The sequence below is a fragment of the Juglans regia genome, chromosome 2 (assembly GCF_001411555.2).
Source record: "Juglans regia cultivar Chandler chromosome 2, Walnut 2.0, whole genome shotgun sequence".
NCBI lineage: Eukaryota > Viridiplantae > Streptophyta > Magnoliopsida > Fagales > Juglandaceae > Juglans > Juglans regia.
This window is the reverse complement of record NC_049902.1, coordinates 13,196,667-13,211,226: the sequence shown is the minus strand read 5'-3', so window position 1 is coordinate 13,211,226 and position 14,560 is coordinate 13,196,667. Positions and strand designations below refer to the sequence as shown.

Genomic DNA, 14,560 nt, shown 5'->3' with positions numbered 1-14,560 from the left:
GTGTGAGTTTTGGAAATGATTGAGATTCTACAAATGCAGTAAATTGTGATAAGCGTTTATTGATCTGCTGAATTGGGCACTTCTTGTGAGAATATCATTACATGGTTTGTGGTAAGATGGTGGATATAATTGGGATATGACGAACGTCAACTTAGAATTAACGTTTGAGCCTTTTAAGCTAATCCTTTCCATCATAAACTCGTAGTAGCCAACTTTGAGCCAATAAATCCATGTAGCTTTTTCTTTTCATATGCCCACTTTATCCTTACCTCTCCACATTGGAGTATAACCTACACACTTATTTTCCCTACCCTTGTTACTTCCAAGTGTGTATTAGTGGAATTCTTATTTTTTTTGCACGGAATAAAAAGAGAGAGAGAGAGAGAGAGAGAGAGAGAGAGAGAGAGAGAGAGAGAGAGAGAGAAAAGGGAAGAACATGAGTTACAAGGTGTTTAAGTGAGTGAGCTCCAAAGGCAAAAATACCAACGCTGGGTAGAAATAGCAAAATACTAGGGTGACATAATTGTTCACCAAATTATAAAAAAAAATAAAAAAAGAAAAGAAAATGAAAAAGATGCATTATTCGATGATCTAAAATTGTTAGAGAGTACATCAAGTGATAAGTGTGGTCTATTGAGATATTTAATAAGATTCCCTTTGTATGTACTTGGAAGTTTTTGAATCTTTTTTTATTTTTTTCATATAGCCCCAAACTTAAGCCACATTACAACTTTTTATGTTGACCGTTCTGATCCTAAGTAAGCTTTTGGAAAGAATGGTTGAATTCGCATTTGTTAGTGTTCCTATCATAAGATCAATGCTTGCTTGTTGCTTGTTCATAATTACATAAATCTCTATGTGATTGTGTGTACACCATTTCTTAATTCCATAGAGAGAGCCCTTACACGAAATACTATTATACCCGTGAGTTATGGAGTTAAACATTTTGCTTGAGACGTTTTTGATGTTGCATGTGTCAAGATTAGTGATAAGATGATTATAGCTTGGAAAACACATACACACTTTGTGAATTGCTATAAGGGGATTGATCTTGATGGGTTATTGGATTCCATAGTTTGCTTTTGATATGTGAATCTGAAAAATGTGAATTGGTGGCCTATTTTAGTAATTCTCATATCTTTCATTTTTTTAGCATAGAAATTGCTAGGGACTAACAATAAGCAAATTGGGGGGGTGTGATTAGTGTACGAAAGTGCACTCTAGATATCCTATTATTGAACTAAAATACTAAAATGTTAATATAAATAATTGAAATTAATGTATATTTTTTAATTGAGTTTCTATTTATTTTGGGATACTCCTAACCAGATTTTTATGTTTAATTTCAGAGTCTATAAAAGAGTAAGTCAAAACCCATTCAAATTCAAAGGACTTTTAAGTGGGCAAGATGTTGGAACAACCTAAGAACTTTCAATGAGTGTAGGACTCTTCAAATAAGGATAATGATGGGGTTTGAGAGTAATTTGGATCAGAGTCCAAAATGCACTACGAGATAGAATGGATACACTTTAGTATTTTAACCATAACTTTCCATTCAAATATCGGATTAATGCGATTCTTGATGTGTTGGAAAGATATCTTAAAGGGCTACAAAGTTATCTATATTAAGAATTTCCAAATTCGAACTCCTGAAGCTTGTACCTGGCTGCCAAGTTGAGTCCTAAAATTTAAGCGATTTTGTGTGCGGAAATATGAAGACATTAGGGTTTCTTTCTTACCCTATTTAAGGATATCATTAGCACGAAATTTGAGAGTTTAGAATAGGAGAGACGGTTCAGTTTGAAGGAGGAAGATCTTAAATTAATTTCCATGGCCGTCGTTTGCTCTATTTTTTCTCTGGAGATTTTTGTTGTCCATTATATTTATGAGTAACTAAATTCTCAAGTAGGATTAGGGATGAACTTGCACATTAGATAGTATTTTTAATTTATTCTTAATTTATGTATTTGATTTTCAATTATTAAAACTCTTTTGTTTTATCATTCTCAATTCATTGTTGATGTTTTCTTCTCCAAATAATCAAAGAATCTATTCTGTTTATGGATTCAGTCATGCTTTTTCTATTGAGTAGATTGACTCTTTGATTATGTTTGGATCAATTATTTTTCTATATTGATTTAATTCTTTGCTGCAATATCACTTCCTGAGTATATTATCGTCGTTGGATTTTTCTCAATAGTGATAATAATTTACGTATTTTAAAAGTGGTGAATGGTTTTTCAAAGGGTTATATTTGGTTTAATCTTGGTTTATAAATATATACCTTCCCATTGAGAATATTAGGAATTGAATTCCCAATTGATTTATTCAATGAATTGAAAATAATTAAAATATCATATTTGTGCAAGGGATTCCTGACGCTTTACTGTTTGTCAAATTTGAGTACTTTTTCGGTTAGTCACTTTGCTTTCACTTTAATTTGCATTTAAAAATTAATCTTTGTTTTCCATTAATAATTTAATCTATTTCTTTAGTTTCTTTGTTCCTTTTAAAATTATTTTAATTTGTCTCTTTGTGGAATCAACACCTCAAATTTGTATTGCAACTACCACATTATTCTTTGGGTGTAATAATGATATATTTTAAATTTTATGATGAGTAAGTCATTGGGAGTGCTCTAAGAACAACAACACTCAAAATTCTTACTAATGAATCGTTTAGTTATACAGATGAGATGAGATGAGATGAGATAAAAGTTGAAAGTTTAATAAAATATTGTTAGAATATAATTTTTTAATATAATTTTTATTTTAAAATTTAAACAAGTTGAAAGTTTATTATATTTTATATAGGAATTTAAAAAAATTATAATGATTATATAAGATGAGATGAGATAGTTTCAACTGTGTAACCAAACCAGGCTTATACTCTAGATTTCATTGTTAACTCACAAGTTACTTTGGCGTGCTTATTTATTGAACAAGTAGACTAGAGTTACATTATATTTTCTTATTCTCAGTTGTTTTTAATACAAAATAGAGATAAGGTAAACAATTTCTTAGAGCAACTATTTTAAACTCTTGATCTTAAAATGTGAAATTATTTTAAGAGAACCTAGTAGTCTCCTAAGTGACGTAGAGGTGCAATCACAATAATTTAACTTGGATTATAAAATAGGCAAATATATGAGTTTGTGAGAATTCTGCTCTAGCTTGAGGTAATTCAAACCCGCTTGAGGTAATTTGAATTAACCTTATTTAGCAATTTCAAAATATACATTATCAAAAAAGGGAAAGAAATTCTACTAATTGATCCGCCTCAAAAAATGAATTTTGTGCTCAACTTATAAGAATTCAATCCTACCACAATCCAAATAAATTCAAAACAAAAATATATGTACTTTGAAGATGAGATCATCTTTCATTTTTGTTTTTTGTTTGAATGGATAAGACCTGATTTGGATAGTGAGTTGAAATAAGGTTAGATGAGATAAAAGTTGAAAATTGAATAAAATATTGTTAAAATATTATTTTTTAATAATATTTTTGTTTTGAGATTTGAAAAAGTTGAATTGTTCATTGTATTTTGTTTGGAAGTTTAGGAAAGTTGTAAGAATTATTTAAGAATCTTAGGGGTGTAAATAGTCCGGTTCGGTCCGATTTTGAACATATTTTAAAACCGAACCGGTATATACCAGTTTTGAGATTTGAAGAACCGATACCGCACCAGTGATACCGCTAAACCAATACTTCTGATTACTAGTTTCGGTCTAGTTCGGTCCGATTTTTCTAGTATATTATAAAGTATATATAATATAATATGTATTAAAGTATATAATAATACAGTGATAATATATTGCAATATATTATAATATATATTATCATTATATTATAAACTATAGTGATATATTATATTATATTATAATATATAGTGATTTAGTATTAGTATAACTACTAATACAACAGACTATAGTGATAATATATAGTTATTTATATAGGATTTAAAATTTAAAATTATATTTGTGACAGCTCGCCAGAAATTCACTAGTGGAATTTCTATTGACTTTAGGAATCTCGTGAAAATCCCATAAGTTTTTACGAATCGACCAATCACGCAGGTTTTAGTCTGTCAACATAGTCAGTGTTATCACTCACTATGGTGCTAGCATATGAGTTTAATTATTTGAGGTAGTTAGAAGTGTTAGAATGCATTATGGTCTATGCCATTTGACTCAGTTGATTATTTAGGATTTTATGGTGCAATAGCTAATTTTCATAATTCCGGATGACACGCCTGTTCAAAATTATGAAATTTGTTTTAGGGGCACTTCGGGATTGAATTTCAATAAATGATTTTCACTATAGGTTAATATGAATATTTAGAATTTTTTAGTACTAAAGTTATTATGCATTTTTTGGTGTTTTCAAAATCATAGTGTAGAATGTCCAAATTAGGTTAGAGAAGTTTTATTTGGACACTTGGCAAGATCTTAACCACACATAGTGAATGGTATTAGACACTCGGTACCAAGAGGAACCATTAGATGGATTTGTGAAGGAAATCAAGGTGTGAGATCATGCCACCTAAGTAAAGTTTTGTTTCATATGATCGACCAAATTGTACCAGACCAAGGAAGGTTTTAATCCTCGCAAAACCCTAAATGGTTGGAATCCAATTGAAATCCAAAAAACTTGGTTGAAACCGAAATCATAAACGGTTTTCCCAAACCCTAAAATTGGTCTCTAAATCCTTTTTAATCCAATTTCTAGCATTGTGTTTAATCGCTTGATTAAATTACTTCCACATGCTATTAATTAATCAAATAATTGTTATGACATCATTATCCAATCTTTTAAACCTTGGAAATTTGATTGGGCCAAGAAAAATTGATTTTGGGTTTGATAGCATCTCAAACCTTAACCAAACCACCTTTAAACCCCAAATTGAAGCCCACTTAGTTGGGGCCCACCAAGGCCCACGAATTTGGCCACCTTGGCAAAACTTCTTGAAAAAGTTTCCTCCCTCACATGGCAGACCATCCACTGCCATTGGCTGCACCCATTAGTGCCTTGATGTGAAAAAGAAGTCCACTCCATCAACCTCCATCAACCTCCATCTTTCACAGCTGCTGTAGGCAGTCCTTTGCCCTCATTATTCTTCACTTTATGTCACATAGCCAACTCCAATCAAGGGTCTTTCATGCCCATAACTTCCCCCTCCAGGAGTCTAAAGTCGTGCAAGACACACTTCTCTCCATTTTATCACTTCTTGCCCCCGTTCTTAGAGAGAAACCCAAAAGAGCTCTCTCGAGTAGATTTCTGAGTCTTTTTGTGTGGCTATTTTCAACCCTTTGTAAGTATTTTCTCACGGTGACTCCTTCATTAAAGTTTTTCATCTTTGAGTCTAGTTTCCGTGGATATGGATATCTTATTAGTCTCATTTCATGCTCATTTGGTTGGTCAAAAGTATTTTTAACCATGGAAAGGTCATTATGGGCATGAAAGTAGAGAGTATGATATGTTTTGGAATTTTTTATCAAGCTAGTGGACATATCTTGGTCCGAAAATTTTATGGGGTGTTTTTAGCATGTGTTTATGAATTTTCATTGAGGTTTTGTTGCATGAATAAAGCTTTCGATGATAGATTTCCTTAGATTTAGAAACTTGAAAACTGGAAGTGGAAAAACAATTTTTGTTTTGTGAAAGTTTGAATATTTCGTGGTTTAATCTTATTCCAAAGGCTTTGATATTTTTATATGATGATCCTAAGCCTCTTACATACATGTTAGGATGTTATTTCGAAGATATTTTGTATGAGTTTTAAAGATATGATTTTCTATGCAAGAGGATTTCGGTTTGGCCTAAGATTTGATATTTTTGGGTTAGATCTATGTTTTGTTGAATTTTAGCCATGTGATTTTAAGTTTGATGGTTGGATATTCTTTAGGACACATTTTTAAACCATGAGACGTTTTATTTTGAAGATCACATGTCTTTAAGCCATGGATCAAGAGATTAATAAAAGTTAGTTGAGAGAAAAGTTTCTGTTTTTGGACTAAGTTTAAAACCAAAAAACTCCAAGTGTTGTTTTGTGATTTTGGTAATTTTTGTTTGATGATGTTATGAATATTTTAGAAGTAAGATTTATTTTTTTGGAATTCTTGGAGATGTTTTTATTAAGGCCAAAACTTGTGATTTACGGGTTTACTTTTTGTTAAACAATTTAGGTCTTTTTACAAAACATTTGGTGTTGATGATTAGATTTTCTTAATGGATATTTTAAGTGTGCTTTTAAACTTAGGATATGAAGATTTTTGTTACAAAATTTTGGTTTAATCATGGGTTTTGAATATGGAAGAAATTGCAACCAAAATCAAGAGAAATGACCTATGAATGTTTCAGCCATTGTGAGTTTTCCATAGTTGTGAATGGTTTTAAATTTTTCTGAATTGATATTTGAGTCTAGGAGAAAATTTACATGAGAGATGTAAATTTTGGTAATTTTTGGAGTTAGGATGTGAAATCCTTAAGTTAGGGGTAAAATGATCATTTTCCCACATGTAGAGGGTAAAAATGTAATTTTACTCTAAATTGTCTCTGTTAGTAATTAAATTTCTAAATTTTAGAATACCCTCTTATAGTTCCTCGTGTTTCCCGCTTTAATCTGGTAGAATGTGACGATTGTGGTAAATTAGCTCTTAACTTACTATCAATTTACTGTGTATGTGTGATGGGTAAGGGAACTACAGTTTATATTCATATGTTGTTATATATGCCATGTCATCACATGTTTATCTATTACACGAATTATTCTATCACGAAATATTTATCTGTTACATAATATATTTTGTCTCATGTTGCTATATGTTATAAGTATGTCACATTACGTATGCTATCTATTACAGGTATGTCATGTCATGTAATATTCACTGTCACATGTTATGCTATGTTACGAAATATTGTATGTTACATGTTATGACATGTTACGAAATATTGTCTGTTACATGTATGCCATGTTATGAAATATTGTCTGTTACATTTTATGTCATGTCTGTCGTCGTACGTTCATGTCACGTTACGCTACGTCAGGATTTATGTTGTTTATATCACGTTCATGTCACGTCACGTTACGAAATGTCATGTATGCCAGTTAAGTTATTCATGTCAATCATGACCCTAAGCGCTAGGATGTGGTAATATGTTAGTGGAACTCTTTTGTTCACGCTTAAGTGTCTAAATAGGTGTGAAATTTCCTGGATTGACGAAGTACAGTCAACAAGTTGCGAATGAGGCATAACTAGCTGGTCACCGGAACGCGCCAGACACTAATGCCGATGGAGCCACCCATTATGTTACGTGTGTCCACAACAAGTGTGGCACAAACAATTCATGGGGCCACAACAATTGTGAAGCATGAAGTATGGGGTCACAATAGCTGCGGAGCATACATTACGTGAGACACAATAATTGTGACACGTAGAATATGTGGGGCTACAACAATTGTGGAGTACGTATTAACGCACTCACAGCTGGTATAGACACCTGTGTTGTGATGCGGTAATCGGTAGGGACACACGGCTCAAGGGGACCCATATAGCACCCGTATGATAACTTTTATTAATTAAGTCTATTAAATAATATTCCAAGTTCATATATTTCACGTTCAAGTCATGTTTCACGTTATGTTATGTTCAAGTTTACGTTCATGTCAAGTTTCAAGTTCATGTCAATCATGATAACCCCATGAGATAAGAATACGCAATCGTGGTAACCCTATGAGATAAGATTACTCAATCATGGTGACCTCATGAGACAAGAATCTGTTTCAAGTTCTTGTTTATGTCATGTTATGTTCATGTTCACATTATGTTTCAAGTTCACGTTTATGTTATGTTGTGCTCAGGTTCATGTTATGTTTAAGTTCATGTTCAAATTATGTATGTTCACGTTCATGCTATGTTTCAAGTTCATGTTATGTTTCAAGTTCACGTTCATGCTATGTTGCTAGTCCATGTTATGTTTTAAGTTCACGCACATACCATGTCACGTTAAGCTAAGTTTCAGTTTCAGTTCAAGTTATGTCATTTATGTCATGCTGTATGTCAAGTTATGTTATGCTTACTTATGACTTTGATTATGCATTCATACTTTTACTGCCATGCATGCATCATTAACCTGTGTGGAAGTTTCCTATTAACTTGCTGAGATTTGTAATCAAATCTCACCGTGGTAGTCTCAACTACCATTCCCCCCGAATGGTAGGCGATGTGTCAAGATCATAGCAGGGAGCAGATACTGGTAGATTGGAGGAGGTTGACTAGACGTCGTAGATGCAACACGGAGCTTGCAACCTCCATAGTTAGGTCTTTGGATAGTATTCCAGCATCGTTAGTCGAGTTACGCGAGTTACTCAACGAACTAGTCCAATAGTATATTTTGGCAATGTAATTATGGAGTCAGGTCTCCGTTGTTTTGAGATTACAGTCTTTTGAGAACTGTGCTGTAATCGTGGATGTCTTAAGTATGCATGGTTTATGTTTTAACTATTTGAGATATTATAAGTTTGGTGCATAATATTGCTAAAAAAAAATTATCCACTGCGAATATTGTATAATGCTAGATGTATGTTAGGAACATTGCATCTTATATGTTATGAACGGAGGCATGTAAGCTTGTGTTGCATATCCTGACACCTCGAATGTCCGTCTGATCCCAAGCGGAATCTGGAGGCGTCACAATATTAATTAATAATCATATAGTATAAAATTATTTTATATATAATTATATATATTATATATAATATTAAAAATCATATAAATAATATTTTATGCAATATAAAAAATTAAAATATATATATGAACCAGTCTGTCTGGTGTTAGAAAAAGGAAAATCGAAACCGGACCGATTTCGACTGGTTTTGAGAAAAATTGAATCAGTACCAGTACCAGACCCGGTACTAGTCCGTTCCGATTTACCGGTTCATTGATTGTTTTTTCACCTCTAGTTAAGATGAGATCAGTTAAGATGGTTTTTCTATCCAAATTATGAAAAAAAAAGGCTCGATGCATATAAGAGAGATAACACAAGATTACATATATTTGGGGTTGGAACTTAACACTATTAACCCGGGTTTCGGACTAGGTACCCGGGTATACCCGGACTGTAACCCAGGTCGGAACTTAGCTCGGTTATGAACCGGGTCGAAACCCAGAAATCTGGGTTCCGGACTTGACCCGATTTGTTTTTAATACAAAAATTCAACATAGTTATGATCTAAATAATATACCATCATGCTACATTCTTGCAGTGTCATGGTAGGAATCATTTGGGTTGGTTTTGGACTCTTCAGCAAAATCAATTAAACATCTCCATTTGACTTCGTATTCTGGTTGGCATCAAGCCTCCCATTCGTTTAAAATAATATGGGTGCACATAATCAAACGACTCATTCGTTTGCCTTCCAAAAAAGACTATCTCAAAAGTATAATTTACAAATAAATGAAATAAGAAACATCAAAACATTCAAAACATTCAAACCATGAAGAAGGAAAAAAAAAATCAGATTCCTTGTTTAAAGGTACCCGGACCTAGTGTACCCGGGTTTGGTTATCCGGGTACCAACCTAGGTTTGTTTAGTGTTCTGGACCGGGCTGAGAAAAAAATTGGCCTGGATGAACATGCCTATTGACACTATTAAAACATAGTGCACTACATACACTAACAACATGCATTAAAGAAATAGTACATACACTAGCAACATGCATTAAAAAAAGTTAATAATTATTATTTAGATTTAAATAAAATTTGATAAAAAATAATATTGATCTAAAAAAATTTAAAAACAAAACTTCTTAAAATCTTTTAAAAATATGAAGATTCTCTTCTAATCCCATCTAAACTTCTTGAGTCTTCTTAAAAGTTTGAAAAAAATAGTTTTCATATTTTCTTCAAGTTCATAATTTTGCATCCAAAATATAAAAATGTGTATACATATATAAAACAGAGTAGCTGCTAAGCGGTCCATCCGCTTTATGCACATTAACAGCCCACCAATGGCTGGGCGCCGCATCAGAAATAACATTATAATCTGCCTACACTCTTTCGCACAGGATAGACTTGTAAAACAATTCAAACACTTACCAACGGCTACATGAGTTCATCTTCACTCCCACGTGCGTCGATCGACCAGCAACGCACCATTGCCAAAATCTGCCGCCAGAATCCACCGCCACCAGTCCACCACTTGAAGGCCGTCGTTGTCCTCCTTGGTCCTTTAGAGCAAACACTGACTTCATCAAAAACCAGTCCAGTAATTTGAAATTCGTTGCCCACTACACTGCCGTTGGTCCGTCCGTCGCCCACCATAGTTGCTCGACAATTCTAACAGTTGTTCATGGCTGACTCCAGTGACCTTGGTCATCCAGAGGTCTTTTTCTTCTTTTTTACATTATAAATATTTACACTACTAGTGTTTGACAAAATGTTTGAAAGAGTTCACTTCACATTATATTTTGAGGATCTAGCTTGGCTTTCAGTTTAAAGATTGAGAGATTTTACATTATAATTATTTACACTACTAGCTGAGAGATTGTTGATTTATTTGAAGAAAAAAAAATATGGAGAATGAACTATATTGTATTTTTTCTCAGTGTTGATACCAGGACAACACTGTCCCACCTTGTATTTTTGTGCTTATGCAGTCATGTAGTAGAAGTTTAAAATATATTTACATGAGAATATTTACAAAGAAAAGAAAGTGTAAAATAAGAAAAGAAAGTGTAAAATATTTACATGAGAATATTTTTTCTCAGTGCTTATGCAACCATCTCTTTCATAGCTTTGTTGATTTTTACACTTTAAGAGTGTAAAGATATTTTCATAACTTTAGTATATATTAATTATGACATGCAGCAAGAGTTGTATATATTGTCCCCGCTTGCTTGTAAATTTTCTTAATTCCTTTTTTACGTTTTGGTTTCCCAGATAGATATAAGATATAGCTAGAGAGAGGGAGAGAGATATATATATATATATATGAAAATAAGAGCTAAAAAGTAACTGATAGCTTTGTTGATTTTTCATTATGGAGTTATAATCATGCTCTTCTTTATTTATTTTTAGCTTTGTTGATTTTTCATAACTAATGGATTTATAATCATGTGGTTTTGTATTGAAGGAACCAATTTATAATATTGATAGTGATGAACTTGAGGCTGAAAGTGAAGACATTCAATGTGATGTGAATGTTGAAGATAGTGTCAATGTCGAAGATGGAGTGAATGTGATTCCCTCTTCAAGTAGTGGTCCGTTAGAGCCATTCATTGGTATGATATTTGAGGAGGTCGAAGACGCCCAAGCATTTTACAAGGCATATGCAAGGCGACAAGGATTCGCAATCCGGACGAATCATACTCGATTGTCGAAAGATGATAAAACTCTTTGTGCAGTAGACTATGTTTGCACAAGGGAAGGATTTCGGCGAGTAAGTCGGAAAGACACAGATCGACAACTCCCTGAACCCGTTGAGACAAAGATTGGATGTAAGGCAATGATGAAAATAAAGAAAGATGGTGAAAAGTGGATAGTCAACAAGTTTGTGGTTGGACATAATCATATTCTACTTACACCGAGAAGTACTAGCTTCCTTCGTGGGCATAGGGGAGTTACTAAAGTCCAAAAAAAACTTATTATGACTTTGAATGAGTCCGGTGTACCGACAAGGAAAATAATGTCGGTATTGAGTAAAGATTCAGGTGGTGAATTTAATGTCGGTTGTATTGGCAAGGATGTAGAAAATTACTTAGGAAGCAAAAGGAGGAAAATATTTGAAGAAGGGGATGCACAAAGGTTATATTCATTCTTTCTTGATCGACAACTCAAAGAACTTGGGTTTGTTTTCTCCATGCAAGTTGACAAGGATGGGAGTATGGGAAGCTGTTTTTGGGCTGATGCGAGATCAAGAGCTGCATATCAATATTTTGGAGATATTGTTACATTTGATGCCACTTACCTTACCAATATTTATAAGATGCCATTTGTGCCATTTTCTGGAGTTAATCATCATCACCAGACCATAATGTTCAGTTGTGCTTTGTTGGTTAATGAAACGGGAGAATCATATACATGGTTATTGAGAACATGGCAAAAGGCAATGCTTGGGCGTGCCCCTTCAACGATAATTACCGATGATGACAAGGCGATGGCTAAGGCAATTGTAGAGGTACTCCCGAATACAACTCATAGGTTGTGCTTGTGGCACATATTACAAAAATTTTCCGAACACTTGGCCCATGTATACAACAAGTTTCCGGACTTTCAGAAAGATTTTCGTCATTGCATACATGAGACAATTACTACTGATGAGTTCGAACAAGAATGGGTTTTGATTGTGGTGAAGTATGACCTAGGAGAAAATACTTGGCTGCAAAATCTTTACAGCCGACGGGATAAGTGGGTACCGGCCTACTTGCGTTCGACATTTTGTGCTGGTATGTCAACAACTTAGAGGAGTGAGAGCATGAACAAATTTTTCAAAGATTATGTTCGTTCAGGCACTATGGTTAGTGACTTTGTGCATCAGTATGAGAAAGCTATAGATGCACGTTACTTTAAAGAGAAAGAAAAGGATGTGCGGACAAAATCTACGAGGGCGATAATGAGGACACCTTTTAAAATTGAAGAGGAGGCGGCGATTGTTTATACAAGAAAGTCTTTTACGATCTTCCAAGATGAGCTGTTCAATAGTCTACGGTACCAAGCAAGAAAATTGTATGTGAGTGGTGAGGCCAAGACATATGGAGTGACTGCCCATGGTAAAGAAACACCTATTTACCACGTGACTTTGGAGGGTGATGAAGGACATGCTACATGTACATGCTATATGTGGGAGTTTATGGGGATTCTTTGTAGGCACATATTATGTGTTTTTGGCAAGAAAGCGAAGTTAAATATATTGCCACAACATTATGTTCTAGATAGATGGACTATTAATGCTAAGAGTCGACCCATTCCCGACATACCATGTTCTGATGACCAAGTGCGGCAAGGATAAGATGAGGCTACGATGAGAAAAAGCAAGTCAATGATACGACTTTATGACATTGTTGAACTTGCATCACAGTCAGCTAAAAAACACAATCACTTTACACTTGCTTTGGAGAAGGTTCACAAAGAGTTGCATGCAATGGAAGATCATGTAGAATGTTCACAAACGATGCCCACCAATGAATGTATACCATCTAGAAGTCAAGTTATATCGAACTTTTCACAAACGGTGCAGGATCCTCCACGGGTGCCCACAAAAGGGTGCCCACAAAAGGGTGCCCAAAGTCTTTGAGAGCGAAAAACCCAAAGGAAACACAAACAACAAAGAAAAGACGTTGTAGCATTTGCAAGAATGAGGGACATGCTAAAAATAATTGTCCTTCAGTGAGGTATAGTAGCCTTGTACTTATTTGTATTTTGCTGGTTTTTAATTAACGAAACTAATAAAGTTTGTTGTTATTTTTGTAGGGATTTTGGGCCAACAACTGACAACATATCAGAACACTTGGATTCATAGTTTCATTTTGAATATATCTTGTATGTGATATATTCCCTCTCTTTAGCTTAGCTATATCTATATCTTGATTGTTTTAGAAATATAAGAAATTTGAGGACCTTGTGATATGTCCAAGAATGTTTTTGAGAACGGCAAGGAGAAGCTGTTTTTGGGTTTGAGTCAGACAAGGAGGTGCCGAATTATGTATTCGAGGCAACTGAAGAAAGCTTTTGGAACCATATTGTATTTCTTGTATTTATATTGTATGGTATTGTATTTATTACAGAAAATGAACTATATTGTATTTATTTCTAGACATCTTGTACTTCTATTGGAACCATCTTCTATTTATTTGGAATTGAATATTTCAGTTTGAGAAAATATTGTGATGTGCAATATTCAACTGTTAGGACATAATAAGATATAGTCATTACATTAATAAAAGTAGTCATTACATTAAAGTACACCACATTACATGAGTCGTAGCACTGACTGAGATCCATTGTAATTTTTTGGATACATAACAATTACACCACAAACTACTATAAAAAATAACCATGACAACATTAACACTTTTAAGACTCCCTTGTACTTCTTCTCCATTGCTTTAAATTTGGATTCTTCGATGCATAGCCGCTCATTAAGTACCCTGTCGTTCCTCCGTTTAGCTAACTCCAAGGCCGTCTTACAACAGTTGTTTTACTCTTTTTGGAGATCAATCCACTCAAAAAATTCACATTTTTTACCCATCTTATAGTTTGGGCAATTGAAAAATCTTCTACCAAAACTATTAGATTTTCCAGAAATATGTAGCTTCGCTTGACAGCCACAGTAGCAAAGTGGTCTCTCAAAGCTACCTTTATCTTCCCCTCTTGCAGTCCAAGAACTTGAACTAGAATGAGAGCCCGAACTTCTCCTTGACTGTCATCATATTGAAAAGTCATTAATTTTAGCAATGCTAATAGATGGTGTATAAAAGAAACTATCATGTTGGTGCCAAAAAAATTATGTTATACTTTAGATCTGTGCAGTTTTGATTAGAGGATGGCCATCACCATGG

The 14,560-nt window shown here is 33.8% G+C and overlaps 1 protein-coding gene across 1 annotated transcript; it reads left to right on the top strand.

The window, feature by feature from the left end:
* Positions 1-10,110: 10,110 nt before the first annotated feature.
* LOC108997999 (protein FAR1-RELATED SEQUENCE 5-like) lies at positions 10,111-13,011 on the top strand. Its single transcript, XM_018974410.2, has 3 exons — positions 10,111-10,269; positions 11,137-12,448; positions 12,512-13,011. The coding sequence occupies exons 1-3, from the start codon at positions 10,111-10,113 to the stop codon at positions 13,009-13,011; spliced, it is 1,971 nt and encodes a 656-aa protein (XP_018829955.2).
* Positions 13,012-14,560: the final 1,549 nt, after the last annotated feature.

What these genes read in the sequence shown, in the direction of transcription:
- LOC108997999 (XM_018974410.2), top strand. Translation starts at nt 10,111, where the DNA reads ATGAGTTCATCTTCACTCCCACGTGCGTCGATCGACCAGCAACGCACC. An exon ending in CTTCATCAAAAACCAGTCCA is followed by an intron (nt 10,270 to 11,136) that starts GTAATTTGAAAT and finishes TTTGTATTGAAG; the next exon opens with GAACCAATTTATAATATTGA. An exon ending in GCGTTCGACATTTTGTGCTG is followed by an intron (nt 12,449 to 12,511) that starts GTATGTCAACAA and finishes ATGTTCGTTCAG; the next exon opens with GCACTATGGTTAGTGACTTT.